The 14,687-nt window shown below is 40.9% G+C and overlaps 1 protein-coding gene across 1 annotated transcript; it reads left to right on the plus strand.

Moving 5' to 3' along the window:
* The first annotated feature begins 9,053 nt into the window (after window positions 1-9,053).
* LOC131702029 (zona pellucida sperm-binding protein 3-like) lies at window positions 9,054-13,199 on the plus strand. The gene is made up of 9 exons (XM_059003444.1): window positions 9,054-9,487; window positions 10,060-10,172; window positions 10,402-10,505; window positions 10,577-10,754; window positions 10,877-10,991; window positions 11,138-11,229; window positions 11,828-11,991; window positions 12,597-12,734; window positions 13,032-13,199. Exons 1-9 carry the CDS (start codon window positions 9,104-9,106, stop codon window positions 13,160-13,162), a joined length of 1,419 nt encoding a protein of 472 aa, XP_058859427.1. The 5' UTR covers window positions 9,054-9,103; the 3' UTR covers window positions 13,163-13,199.
* The last annotated feature ends 1,488 nt before the right edge of the window (window positions 13,200-14,687 follow it).

Genomic DNA, 14,687 nt, shown 5'->3' on the forward strand with positions numbered 1-14,687 from the left:
CTGCATATTTCAAATAACCCAGCTGTCAAATTTCTGTGCAGGCCGAGATCACAGTAATTCTATGAACAAATGGCAAATAATAATATAAAAAAGGTCAATTTTACACTCTTAAAAAAATATCTTTTTTATACCATTATATGATTTACTGTTAGATGTGATAATAGTATTAAGCGGTATATGCTGCAGGGTAAGGCAATATCATTTTTATCAGGAATTACGAGTTTTCATGGTCATAAGCAGCCTCTTGTGGTGAGATTTTCCAAAGCAGTCTTTTAACACCAAAGACACATCTAAATTTCACCACAAGAGGGCAACCTTGTTTTTTTTTTTTTTTTTTTTGCTGGTTAATCCAAAGTATAGTGATATTTCGTTTTTTGTTCTATGTATTATGTTCACCTATGAATATGGCCATGGAAAATTCACGATTTCACGGAAATCATGTACTTGACTGCCTACCGTGAAAAACCTTTTTTTTTATTTTTATTTTTTACATTACTCCACCAGCTTTTATCATGTAGAAACCAGAGACAACTACATAGAAATGTCTGCAACAATAACACAACTACGACTAATAATGGATCTTATATTTATCATGGTGTCAGTCTTAGATGTCACATCTTTGCCACTAGATGCAATCCCTGATTTCACAAGCTGTGGAGATGAAATTGAGTCTTACAAGCACCATGCCGCTGAGAGGGACACAAATGTCAATATTGTTGATTTTCTGGGTGAGGTCTGAAATCAGATTCCCAAACATGGCAAAAATTGCACGCTGCTTTTTGTCAATTCCACCAAACTCTGGGTGCAGAACGAACAGTTTCCACATATGGACAGGTTTGTACATCACAAAGACAAATCACGATGCTGGCCTTCAACAAATAACTCGTTTTCTGCTGACGGGCCAGGTAATTATTGTGTGTGCGTGCGTGCGTGTGTGCGTGTGCGTGTGCATGTGTGTGTGCGTGCGTGTGCACAACACGCTACATGGATTTAAAGTCGCATACGATTTCTTCTTGTTTTTTTTTTCTTTAGATTATTTTGTACAGGTTGATTCGCTCAAGCAGCACGATGTTATGTGGTTTTAAAACGTCATATATAATTTAATGTGTGTAAAGAAAAACAGTTTCAGTTTTGTCACTTGCATTTAACCCTGTTTTTAACATTTTGTTTTTCAAAGTTAGTATAATGCTGTACAACACAGTCTGTCTAATTACTGTATGAACATAGCCTTTTAAACGTTTACAGAACTCGACAATGTTGCCGAATTTGTCATTTTGTTTTGTTTTGTTTTAATCAGTTTTGTCTGCTTGTTACTTTTTTCATCCAACACATTTAAATGACGCTTGTTTGTTACATTTTAAAAGATTGTTTTAAACGTTACAATGTAAATGTTGACTCAATAGCTACCATTAAATGTTAAAATGTTTCAACCTCTGTGATTTTATTTGATGCGCTATTCATTTTAGGCAACTTACAATAGAACGTTTTTTATTTTTTTTATTTTTTAATACAATGACACTTCCATGACAATCCGTGAAATGTATTTGGTTTTTTTTATTGTCATTCCTGAATTTCTTGAAAAAGTGGCCCTACCTAATACTAATAATAATACTAATAATAATAATATTAATAATACTAATAATAATCATTAAAGGCTAGCAATTAGGTTGCATTAAAACCAGTAAGATAAAAATGCCATTTTATAAAAATGTGTTTTTTGTTTAGACTTAAAAATACCCAGACCCAGCTTCCCTAACACATGGAGGAAGAACAATCCATAGTTTAGGGGCTCTAAAAGAAAAAGCCCTACCTCCCGTATTGATTTTATTGACCCTGGGAACAATGAGCAGCCCAGCTTCCTGTGATCTAAGAGTGTGATTTGGGATACGCGGTCAGAATCTCATCAAGCAGCTTCTTCAAGGATCCCAGGGTGTCAGATTCAACAACATTACTGGGGAGTTGGTTCCAGACCCTCACAATTCTCTGTGTAAAAAAGTGCCTCCTATTTTCTGTTCTGAATGCCCCTTTATCTAATCTCCATGTGTGACCCCTGGTCCTTGTTTCTTTTTCCAGGTCGAAAAAGTCCCCTGGGTCGACATTGTCAATACCTTTCAGGATTCTGAAAAAGAAAAAGCCCTACCTCCCGTCTTGATTTTATTGACCCTGGGAACAATGAGCAGCCCCACTTCCTGTGATCTAAGAGTGTGATTTGGGAGATACGCGGTCAGTAGCTCCTGCAGATAGCTAGCTCAATAATAAGATTTTAAAAATCAATTCTATATTGTACAGGGAGACAGTGCAAGGAAGCTAAAATGGGGGTGATATGATCATATTTTGTGGCTTTAATCAAAATTCTAGCAGCGGTATTCTGAACAAGCTGTAGGCGGGACACCACACGTTTTGGGATGCCAGAGAGGAGTGCATTACAGTAATCAATTCTTGAAGAAATAAAGGCATGTGTTAGTCTCTCAGCATCAGATAATAGGTCTCAGTTTGGCTATGTTTCTCAAGTGATAGAAAGATATTTTAGAAACTTCCCTAATATGAGACTCAAATGATAAAACAGGATCAAAGAGAACCACAACATTTTTCATTTCAGTTTTAGGATTTGATAAAAGACTGCTAGGGTCAAACTATATTGTGAGAAGTGTCACGAAATCCGCGTGGTCAGATTTCTTTACGTACTCTTTTTATTTGCTCAGCATACACTCCTATCTCAGGGGAGACGTTAGGAGGACAGAGATGTTATTACTCCTAGAGGGATATAGTTCGTGCTCTGGACCCGCAGTATACCCAGATGACTAATATAGAACTCAAGAAATTGACAGACTCATGTATTTAAAGTTTTTTACGAATCGGAGTATGATCAGTACTCGTTCGGTTTATTAACGGTTAAATATTGGATAGAGTAGCTACAGGCTACTTCGTATCCCCAGCTGACAGACGCACTGGGCAGTCCAGTGTCTTAACAGATATCAACGTTAACACTTTAATACATGTATATATGTGTTAATCAAGGCCGACAAGCAGGCCAAGAACACGTCATCTAAAGTACCCAATGGTCTATTTCAGCACATTCAACAAAACTCTCTCTTATTTCTAAAACATAGCGTGAGTCCCTTATGGCAATACATGCAATACATGTGAGATAAAATAATAATAATAATTGCTTAATGCTTACCCTTTAATATAAATCGTAAAAGGATATGGCTGTCTTCACCAGGCAAATGAAACTGAATTCAATCAGCTCAATTGTGTAGGTTTGCAAAAGATGGACCACCTTGCCCTGTCTGGGATGAGTGTGGTACTCCATTGAAATTACTCTGGAGTTTTATAGGTTTTTCGTCTCATTGGAATACATGGGACGCCTCAATTAAATCCAATCATTAATCAGGTGGGACAGTTCTTATCCATTTTACAAATAATAGTTTTCAAAAGATCCGGACTAACTTTTCAGGTGTCATGGACTTCAATAAATTCAAAACTTCACGTTTGTTTCAACTCTTATGATCTCCTTTCTTTGCTTTCCTCCGAGCCCCTCCTTTATCTGAAAAGCTAAGTGATCCAAGGTTCCCAGGATCTTGGTTTATAATATAAAAACACTACTGCATGCAAAACACTAATTTTATATGTGTTATATATGAGAGATGTTCTTAATATGTGACATCATCTTCTAAGTGATTATATTATGGTAAATTAAAGGTATGTGTTTCTTTTAACTTCATATTGTTTCATCATTTTGTTAATGAGTCAGTTTTGATTCCATATACCATTGTCTAACAGAGTGTTTGACACAAGTTTGTCTCATACAATATTCAAGTCATTTAGTTTCACTAAGTTTAAGTGGTAATAGTTTTCATTACAATTATTTATCCATTAAGAGATGCACTGACCAGGCTCTGACCTGTACCTCTCTGAGAATATGTTACTGCTAGCAGTTTCCACAGTCTCTTGTTTTTTCCAAGGTCAAAGTCTGTGCAAAGCACTTTATTAGATATATGACCTGTCCATTAAGACATGAGTTGTGCATATTATTTCAAGACATTTACTTATCAGTACTAAACCACTAACTCCATCTCTATGAGGCTTGCAGCTCTGCTGAAGTGGAACCCAAGGACATGCCCTGGTTTCACTGTAGCAGTTTCAAATCACCACATTATAAGGAATCCATCTACCATCATTAGACAATAGTATAGTGGATTAATAACAAGGTACATTATAGTATATTATTACAAACTTAACACAAAAACATAACACAACACCTTTTAACTTCTATACTTCAATGGATATCATAATGTCTAGAAGTCTTATTGTTCAATAGAAAGAAGAATAAACTTGTACCATTTTCCCATTTAAGTAAATCGAATACTGCTCCAGGTTTTAATCTTCTTATCACTACAGCAAAGTCGTGAACAAGCAATAATACTTGTCAGTTTTAAATAATATGTTTTCTCATTATAGCAAATACTTAAAACATATTATTAATCTTATGAAATAACTGTTATGAACTATAAACAGTGTCAATTAGCACTGAACCTGTTTCATTATAAGATAATCTTTCAATTAATTTACCTCTGTTTATCAATTGCTATAATATTATTTTGGTGAATCCCTCTTAGGATTTAAATCCAAATATAGGCCAGTATAACTGCATTCAACTAGGCGTGACCCTTCCCTTTGTTCATACAAAATCCAGCCGAGACAGGATTTTTTCTCAAGACCTCTGGATTGTTAGTTAAACTTTTGGTCATAAAGAGTCTCTTCTTATCTTGTGTTTTTCTTGACATAAATTTGTAGATTAGCCTTTAGCCGGAATGGTGCTTTTTATCAAGCGTCATGCTTTCTGGAGATAAGATATACAAGTGGTAAATCGCTCATTATATATATATTTAAAAAATTCTCAGATTGCTAAATGTTTAATTAGAACCATATGTAGACTGACCTATTTCATGGAGCAAGAGAGCCACCTACTAGTGGTACAAGGATACTCTTTCTTTATCCTTCCTAATATCTTTGACACTTCATTTTATAATACATTCCATATTTAAAATCGCCTAGTACATGTTCAGCATATCCATATGTTCTCAGCAGGATTCAGCTTCTGTACCAGGTTTCGCTCTTAGTTGTTTCCACAAGAAGTCCCTTGATCCAATGTTTCTCCATCACAGGTGTGGATTTCCATGGCCTGACTTCATTCCTATAAGATACTTGGACACGTTTAGCTGTAAATATTATTTCTATATATTTCCTTTTGTTCGCACAGAGTCACTTTGCGAGGTACGCCTTCCATCCAGAACACTGAAGGAGGCCAAAACTCACTGTTATTCATATTTTCTGGTATCCAATTACTGTTCTGCCTCACATCATCAGTAGCAAACTTAACATAACTGAATCTGTTTCATTTGATGAACCATTTACTGTAGCTTACTGAGATCCTCCATGCAATGGAGTCTAATGTTTTACTATATGGAATAACTAGTTCAGCGTCACCTGCGACAGAAGTGTTGAATTTAAATCAAGGGAAGTAATGTTAAAACTTTAAAATGCATTAGTAAGACCTCACCTAGAATATTGTGTTCAGTTCTGGTCACCTTGTTACAAAAAGAATATTGCTGAAGTAGAAAGAGTGCAAAAAAGAGCAACCAGAATTATCTCTTTATCTAATCTCCATTTGTGACCCGTGGTAATGGTTTCTTATTCCAGGTCAAAAAAAGTCACTGCGTAGTCCTCTTTGTTCAAGACTGAATAGATTCAATTATTTTAGGGTGTCTGCATACGACATGCCTTTTAGACATGGGAGAATTCTGGTTGCTCTTCTTTGCACTCTTTCTAGAGCAGCAATATCCTTTTTGTAACGAGGTGACCAGGACAATTACTTATAGGAGTTATCTAGAACAGTCTTGTGCTGTCATTTTATTCCACCAATAGCATCATGGAACAGCAACATAAAGCAATGATGTCACTGCAAAGTTCAACCAGTTAGATGTCAGTATCCTAAAAGTGGGTAAGTATTACCAAGTATTACCCCTGCTTTGTGAGGTCCATGTATTTCACTCACAGCATGGTACAGTAACATCACATGTCACTGTGAATAAAGCAGACTGTTTAAAATGACTATATATTTTTGTATGACGTTTTTTAAACACATAGCCTTGACTTCTCATAAATGTATACAAAGATTCACTACATCACATACCACAGTACTTAAGGATTGTGTGGTTCCTCATATTATTTAACATCACTCATAGACTTTTATAATTTAATATGTAACTGGTCTTGATCAGAGAGCTAAAGATTATTGTGAAAATGAATCCCTACCTTGGCTTCCAGAAGAGCAGAACCAGACTTCAGCTCAAAAGATTCAGGAATGCAAGCAATCCGCAATGACTAGATTCACTTTCTTTAAGATGTCTTTTTTGCCTTTAATAAACTGTCACAAACAGGTTCAAATTGTCCAAATCAACCAGCATTAATAAATAAAGAAATAGATGAAACCTAAATTTAGTCTGGAATTCTAATAGTCATTAACTGTCGAAATGTATTATGTTTATCTCTTATCCCACACCAATTCAATACTTTTAAAAAAAAAATAATAAATGCCCTTTTTTTTTTTTTTTTTTAAGACTTGGATTATTAAAGCAAAAAAGACAAACAGATACTTTCTTCCGGATCCAAACGAAATTCAGTGCAGGTGGTCTTCCAAAAACTGTCCGAAAACCAATTCTATGCCAGATCTAAAAAGATTTAGAAAGAAGTTTTTTTTTGTTTGTTAAAGAAAATTTTAACTGCAAAAATACGTCCCACTTCCGATAAACTCTCAACAAGACTAAACTGCCACCCACCTTACAGCACACGTGACCCGCACAAAAATGTAACGTCACAAACACCAGCCTGACGTCCCCCGTTTCCCTGGTTACGGTGTACAGTCCTGGCTACCTGCTCAGTTTGCATCCCCAGAGTTTTACACATCGCCTCTTCCCTAACTTGAGAAAATACTTTTGGTTCTGACACGTTTTAAAGCAGCATATTGTTCCAGAGCAGACGCGTTCGGTAGCTTTTAAACACGGCATCGGAGAGTTTCTGAATCCGACCTGCATACAACCCGTCCGTGTCACAGCTCCTCAATGTCTCCTACTTGAATTACATGCACTTTTCATTTGAAATGAGCACAATATCGTTTCTGCACCTTTTTAACCCGGGCTGCATTCAATAACCAATGTCTTTTCATCAGAGAGTATATGAGCTATCCGCGGTCCTGACCGTTTCGCAATGTGAACTAACACTAGGAATAATGCAGGAATCTATCTATCTATCTATCTGTCTCTCTCTCTCTCTCATATCAAATTAAACGTATCACTTACAGTATATCTGAGCATCAAAAGAAACGTATCACTTCTATTTGGATAAAATTCAATGACAAACTCTGTTTTAGAGCAGATGCAGTGAATTTTTATTGTGCTGATTAACAATTGACATCACGAAGATGCTGTAAAATGATCTGTCGATCTTGGGCAGGTGTTGGGACTCTTGATCTCCCAGTTCGTGGCCTGTCATTGACAGAGTGTGTCTGGTTATACCGTCTCGCCAGGTTTGAAATTGCTGGCTGCGAGCACCGAAGACGGCGAGTCACAGTACGCTTCCCTAGTCCAGCCTCCAACATGCCGATTGCACGAAGGCGCTGCTCTTTTTCTGTGATTTTCTTTATTGCTTTTATTCAAGCTTGCAATTCAACAGCTGAAATCACTCCATATCCAGCGTCCAATCAACTGTCTCACTAATTAGGTGATTAAGTGAATATGCTTCAGTCATAGTCACTCAAGCGTGTCATGGTCAAGGATGAATGATCGAGTGATTTTTTTTCGAAAATGAATGTGTTATAACACTGATAAGTTTATTTTGATGCTACAATATATATATATATATATATATATATATATATATATATATATATATATATATATATATATATATATATATATATATTAGTGATCTTGGTTCTCGCAGGCAGGCGCATCACACAAAGCAAGGCAATCCACACACAAATGGAGGGCGGGCGCAAACCCGGGATCTCTCGCACTGAAGCAAAGCGCCGATATCGCTGTACAAAAGAGCCGGCTCCCTTGCAAGGAGCGTATACGTCACCTACCAGGATAATACAGACATAAAACAAGCAATGAGAACTAACACACTCAGTGCACAGTCCAGGCCACGCCCCCTAATAACACAAGCAATGAGAACTAACACACTCAGTGCACAGTCCAGGCCACGCCCCCCTGATAACACAAGCAATGAGAACTAACACACTCAGTGCACAGTCCAGGCCACGCCCCCCTGATAACACAAGCAATGAGAACTAACACACTCAGTGCACAGTCCAGGCCACGCCCCCCTGATAACACAAGCAATGAGAACTAACACACTCAGTGCACAGTCCAGGCCACGCCCCCCTGATAACACAAGCAATGAGAACTAACACACTCAGTGCACAGTCCAGGCCACGCCCCCCTGATAACACAAGCAATGAGAACTAACACACTCAGAGCACAGTCCAGGCCACGCCCCCCTGATTGTTTTGCAAACTCCTATTTTCAATACATGTTTCATAGCTTACATGACAAAACCGAGTGTCACCAAGTAGATAATATAGAGTCCATGTAAGAAAGGTTCTTAGAAGCACCTAAAAAGGTCTCCCCACAGCGGCAAAGCAAGGTTCTAACGAGAACCTTTACTTCTAGAGTGTAGGCATCATTCAAAGAAAGGTGGAGGATCCTGCTCGCTATGTTTCGGAAAAAAAATAAATCCATGTAGGCTACCCAGTTGAATTAATCAGAATTGTAATTGGATTATCTTTTCCAAGTCATGTAAACACAGAAAAGTGTCGTTTTCACCAAACCAATTTGCTGATTCAGTTCCCGAATATGCCCAACATTCGTTTTCTAAAGACTTGATCTCATGTAACCGTAGTGAATGCGTGTCTGTGTATGATTGTTTAATTACCCAGCCAGGTTTAACACGTTAATTAATTCCGGGGAGTATAAAGGTGCTGGCTACGCGCTTATCGGTATGCAGCTGCAGTGTTTGATTCTGAACTGAAGAGTTTACAATGGGGACGCGCGGTGTTCAGACCGCGCTTTCGCTCGCTTTGATTTTACTTGTGCAGCTCCACGGCGCTTTTGGATGGACCTGGCCGGATCAGCCGGTTTATAACCCAGTGCTGTTTACCGCGCCGAGAGCGGTATTTCAGCCGATGCCCACCCCTCTCTCCGTGCAGAGAGCTGACCTGTCGCTGTTGAATTCGGTCACCCTGGACTGCAGGAAAGACGCCATGGTCGTGACGGTGAACCGGGACTTGTTTGGGATCGGCTACCTGGTGAACAGCGCCGACTTGAGCGTGGGGTCCGCGGGCTGCTCGGCCACCTCTTCCGACAGCGTCGCCAACACGGTTTTGTTCAGCATTCAGCTCCAGGACTGCGGCAGCATTTTCCAGGTAACCCTGCGTGTCGATCGCATTTGTAACTGCGGTAGTTAATAAAGTGAACTGTCAAGTGGGTAGCTCAGCTTTCTTTATTGCTTGCACTTCACTGTGAAGGTCTCACATACAGTAGTGCGCACATTTATTACATTAACTCAAGACTTGTCATGTCTGTTCTGCTGTATATACTTGCATGCATGAACACCTCGGTCTGTGGATTTCAAGTTTTGGTCCCTAATCTTATAGGCATCTTAAACAACTTCTGAAGTCATGCATTAATATTTCTGTGGTTCTTTCTCATTAAGCTAACTGCTTGTGTGGCCTATTGTCAATTTAAATTCCTAATTTACCTCTTGACACTTCTCCAAGATTTTGCCGTGAGGTGCATGAAATGGGGGTTCACAGTTTACTGACTGGTTGGAGCTTGTCATCCAAGTTCTCAGTTTCCTTGTGACATTCAAGTGTATCAAACTGCTTGAACAAGCGCTCAATTCCTTGTGTGCCTTAAAGTGTTAAAGCGCAAGACCACTTCACATTTTATTTAATAATCAAGAATTGAAGGATCACTTTTCAACTTCTCTCCCTAGGTATTCCCAGACTTCCTGAGCTACACAAACCATCTCTATTACAAGCCTGCCAGCGTTGGCATCATCACCAGGGTTAATATGGCTGATATTCTCCTTGAATGCAGATACCCAAGGTACTGTACCAAGCAAACGGGGACCTGAGGGGTCGTATCTGTGAACTTCACACTAAATCACTTTGCTGCTGGTCACTCGCTTGTACCAGGGTTCTCAAGTCTCTGCTGCTGTAATATAAGATTTGGCCTCAATTCTATTGAAGACAACATTTCTTGTATTCCTGTGTCATCTTAAATAGGATGCCAGTGATGCATGATATCACTTACAAGGATGTGGTTTTTATTTCAGAAGGTGGAATGTCAGCAGCAGCCCCATAAAACCAACCTGGGTGCCCTTCACTTCAACAGCCTCTACAGAGCAAATCCTGGACTTCTCCTTGCTGCTCATGAATGGTATGAAGGAAAGGGTTGGGTATGGGGGGTGTTTATTTAATGCTGGTCTGTCTCCTTGCTTCCTGTTCCAGATAACTGGAGTGGTCCCAGAGTCTCCAATGTCATCTACCTGGGTGACATCCTTCACGTTGAGGCTTCTGTTGCCGTCGACAACCACGTGCCGCTACGGCTCTACGTCGACAGCTGCATCGCGACCCTGAGCAACAACAAGGACTCTGAGCCCAGATATGCTGTCGTGGACAAGCTTGGGTGAGAACTGGAGTTACTTCAAACACACTGGCTCATGCTGCACTCTGCTTTATCGAACCTGTTTCAATGCTGTGTGTTGGCGGTGTAACCCTCTCCTCATGCTTGTCTCCTGTCTCGCCCAGCTGCCTGATGGATAGCAAGTCTCCAGACTCCTCCTCTTCATTCACTAGACCTGCTCTGAACAAGCTGCGCTTTGACATCGCTGCTTTCAAGTTCCAGGGGGATTCCAGGAGCATGGTAAGGCTTGGCTAGACCTGGGTCCATCACTAACTTTGTCTTGTCAAAGTGTACTATAATGACCCCTGTGCTTTCCTGGTGCATTGATTTGCTGTATGGTGTGTTTAACTGCATTCCCATTGTGACTCCTTCCCCTCTTGTTTCAGATCTACATGACTTGCACACTGAGAGCAGTCAATGCTGACAAACCAGCTGATGCCTCCAACAAGGCTTGCTCCTACCAGAAGCAATCCTACAGGTAAGCTCTTGCAGTGCAGGAGTGATCAGTTCCTCCTTGCTGAACAGATTTCTTAATCTGAACCCTGTCCCCTTCCACCATGCTATTGTTTGTGATTGGCTCTCGGACCGTGGTCTAGGTCAAGCACAATCCCAGCTCAATCCAGATTAGCATGTGTGAAACTTTGCCACTGCAATCATGGCAGCCTACTTTTGTGGCCCAGTTGCAGCTGTCCTCGGCAAGTACAAGCGCTGCAAGACTCCTGATGACTTGTGGAGTCTCGGCCTGGAATCAGAATTGCTGTCTTCGTGGAGGAGGGAAAAATAAAGCCAAAACCCTTCTGACCACTGTCTGCTTTTAAGAAGCAGGGTTGTTCATGTCCTGTTCCCTGCCCATGCCTCTGCTAGAACCTGTGTGAACACTTGCATTTATTGGCTTCCTACCGACCTCTTCATAGCAAGTTTGATATCCTCTTGCAGAAATACTTGCTCCTCCCTATGTGCACTGGTTGAAGGTACTGATTTTAGGGGTGGTTGTGTAGATCTCGGTGGCTCTGCACAGTCCTTGTATCCTAGCTGTCTGTGATCCTGCCCCTTCATGCCATGCCTCCCTTTTTCAGGTGGGTCTCTGAGGATGGCTCCTCTGCAGTGTGTGGGTGCTGTGACGCTGGCTCCTGCTCTGGGACACCCCGGTTCCTCGCAGGCCCTTTTCCTCCTGCCGAGATCAACCAGCCCAACTGGAGCGGAAAATGGCCGCAGAAGAGAGCGGCTCCTCTTGATCCAGGTACTGTCTGAACACCCAGCCTGGGCGAGGCCTTTTCGGAGGACTGGAACTCTAACCAAGCTGTATAAATACTGCAACGCTTGTACTTGGCAAATCCAATTTGGTGTTAATCCTTTGCTGCCAGTGTACAATATGATGGACAAACCTGCCATTAAATGGGTATGGGAACACGGAGGGGAGGGGGGGGGGGGGGCATTTGGAGTTCTAACCAATGGTTCAAAATCCTTTTGTTGCCATTGTAATATTTAATGGATGACCTTTCCAGTAGGTCGATTGGATAGAACATTGGTGTGAGTTTAAACATCTGAAGTGATTGGGTACCAGGAAGCAGCAACACCTTGTGTTCCACAGCTGCATGTGCAAATCTTGCAATGATACTCTCTATTCAATGGAAGAAAATGGGGACCATTGACTTTCTAGTGCTAAAGCATTTCTAACCTCATTTTGCCCTCCTTTTTCAGTGGAGAGTTTGACCATGTGTGCTCCCCTTCAATGGAGTTGCATTGTGGAGTAGCTCAATCACCAGTGCATTACTTTGCTTCAATGACACTAACCTTGCTCTCCTGTCTCTTCCCCCCCCCCCCCCCCCCCCCCCCTCTGTGTAGCTGGCCAGGACCCCCAAGTGCATGTAAAGGAGATCACCATCGGCCCCCTGACCGTGGTTCATGTAGTCGGAGACCATGCTGTCGTGCTCAGTAAGGAGTCCCTGTACCACCCCCTGCAGCTTGTGGAAGAAGTGCAGGGTAAGTGCCGCTCTCAATGCTACTGAGCTCTGAACCAGCTTGCTGTCAATGGAGGGTTAGTCTGCTTTATCGAATCTCAAGAGTGTAACTGTTGTCTGTCATTTAAAATGAAAGACTTTGTTTTAATACGTGTCTGCATTGTCATCTACTGTTCCATCACTCCTGTAAGCATGTTGGACTCTGTGCTTTTAGCACAATATCCTCCATTCCCAATGTAAACCCCTACTCCTGAGTCTTCAATGGGTGTAGCTTCCCTCCCGTGTTGTCCTGTTAACCCCTCTGTCTCTCCCGTCTCAGACTCTGGCTCCTCTGTCCCTGTGCTGGCAGTCTCTGCTGTGGCTCTGGCTCTCTCCTGTGCTGTCCTGTTGGCTGTGTTCCTGAAGAGGTGCTCCCCGTCTAGTGACAAACTGCTCGCTGTGTCTTCCTAATGTGTTTTGAAGAATTAATAAAAGCCTTGTGAAGCTATTGGAGTTGCTCAGTGGTCTTGTTTTTATCGGAGGTGTGTTGCTCAATATCTATGCTTGGTAAAGATCCATGTCCTTTAACCCAAGGTCTCGTCTCTTTTATAGTGAGACATGCAATGTGCTTCATTTATTTTAGATGTGCTTCTCCCAGGGTTAGTTTGGTTTTACAAGGGTGATGCAAGTAGTGATAGACTTGAATGCTGTAGTCCAGGATTGTGAAGTTTTACAGGTGTGTGAGGAGGTGCTGGAAGGTGGTCGGGGACTGAGCAGTCCTTATCCATGGGCCAGTTGTTCCTCCGTTGAGGGGCAAGGGTGAAGGAGCGAGCTCTGGCAATGGAGAGGGGTTACAGCTAATCTGCCTGTGTAGGGAGAAATAGCCTAGAGAAGAGGCAGCAGAAACATCAAGATGGTGATAGAGTACAAGGGTTTCATGTTCTGTAACAACTTGCAATTCTAGATTGTAACCCTCCCTTGTAGCTGCACTCCTTACAACTATCCACTTCAGTTCTTCTAGTTTCTTCCCCAGCAGGAGGGGGTAACTGAATATTCAACTGGCATATTAAATTGCACGCAGACTACAAAGTGCTGTAACTTAAATACAATACTCTATTTGTCTTGTCTTTACCTGAAAACAACAATTTTAATTTATCGTATCTGACGTAATCTCCATTCTTGCTGCTGAAAAGCAATCGGATAACTTGTCTTAAATTTTTCACTTTGACAATATGGACTTTTTTTTGTATTGATCGGTGGCCAAAACTCCTAATTAAATCCATTTTGATTCCATGTTGTAAAAAATCCAAGAGGGGTGAATACTTTTGAGAGCCACTGTATTTGTGCACTGTTTTATTATTTGTATTGTTTGTGGTGCGGATAAAAGCGCCGCGTTTTTGTTGTGCGTGATGATCAGCTAGTGATTTAGCTAGCTGACAGTCACGCATCCTTATTAAACTCGTGCAGACGGAGACCATCTCCTGAGCTAATTCATTGATTAATTGTTGCTAATCGGGAGATGGTCACTGTACATAAACCTCCAACTCTCTACCCTCGAGGAGAGTATGGCAAGGAGAGCAGAAAAAACAACTCTTAAAAACAACTGTTAAGTGTGCTGGTTTTCACCAGCACAATACTTGTGTTTATTTGTTTGGTGCTTGTGCCTTTTTGTTTGGTGTTCTGTCACGGGTGGTGTGACCCGAGATAACCTTGACGATAATACCTATGTAGCTGACGACTACGCCACATTGTTTTTAATAAGGCAAGGACCTTAGTAACCGAATGATAATTATACTCTCCCGTTCAGGTTCTTTTATCCCCAGGTTCCCACACACACACAATGAAACCGTATCGGGTAAAACAAATGATATTGTTCTCGACAGGGTACTGAAAACACGGTACAAAAAAAGATCACTAGACTAAAATCAAAACTGAACAGAAAAAGTAAAAATCCACAGCACACTAAGGCAATCCACTCCTGTCGCTCACTGACTCT

This window comes from Acipenser ruthenus, chromosome 29 (genome assembly GCF_902713425.1).
Source record: "Acipenser ruthenus chromosome 29, fAciRut3.2 maternal haplotype, whole genome shotgun sequence".
NCBI lineage: Eukaryota > Metazoa > Chordata > Actinopteri > Acipenseriformes > Acipenseridae > Acipenser > Acipenser ruthenus.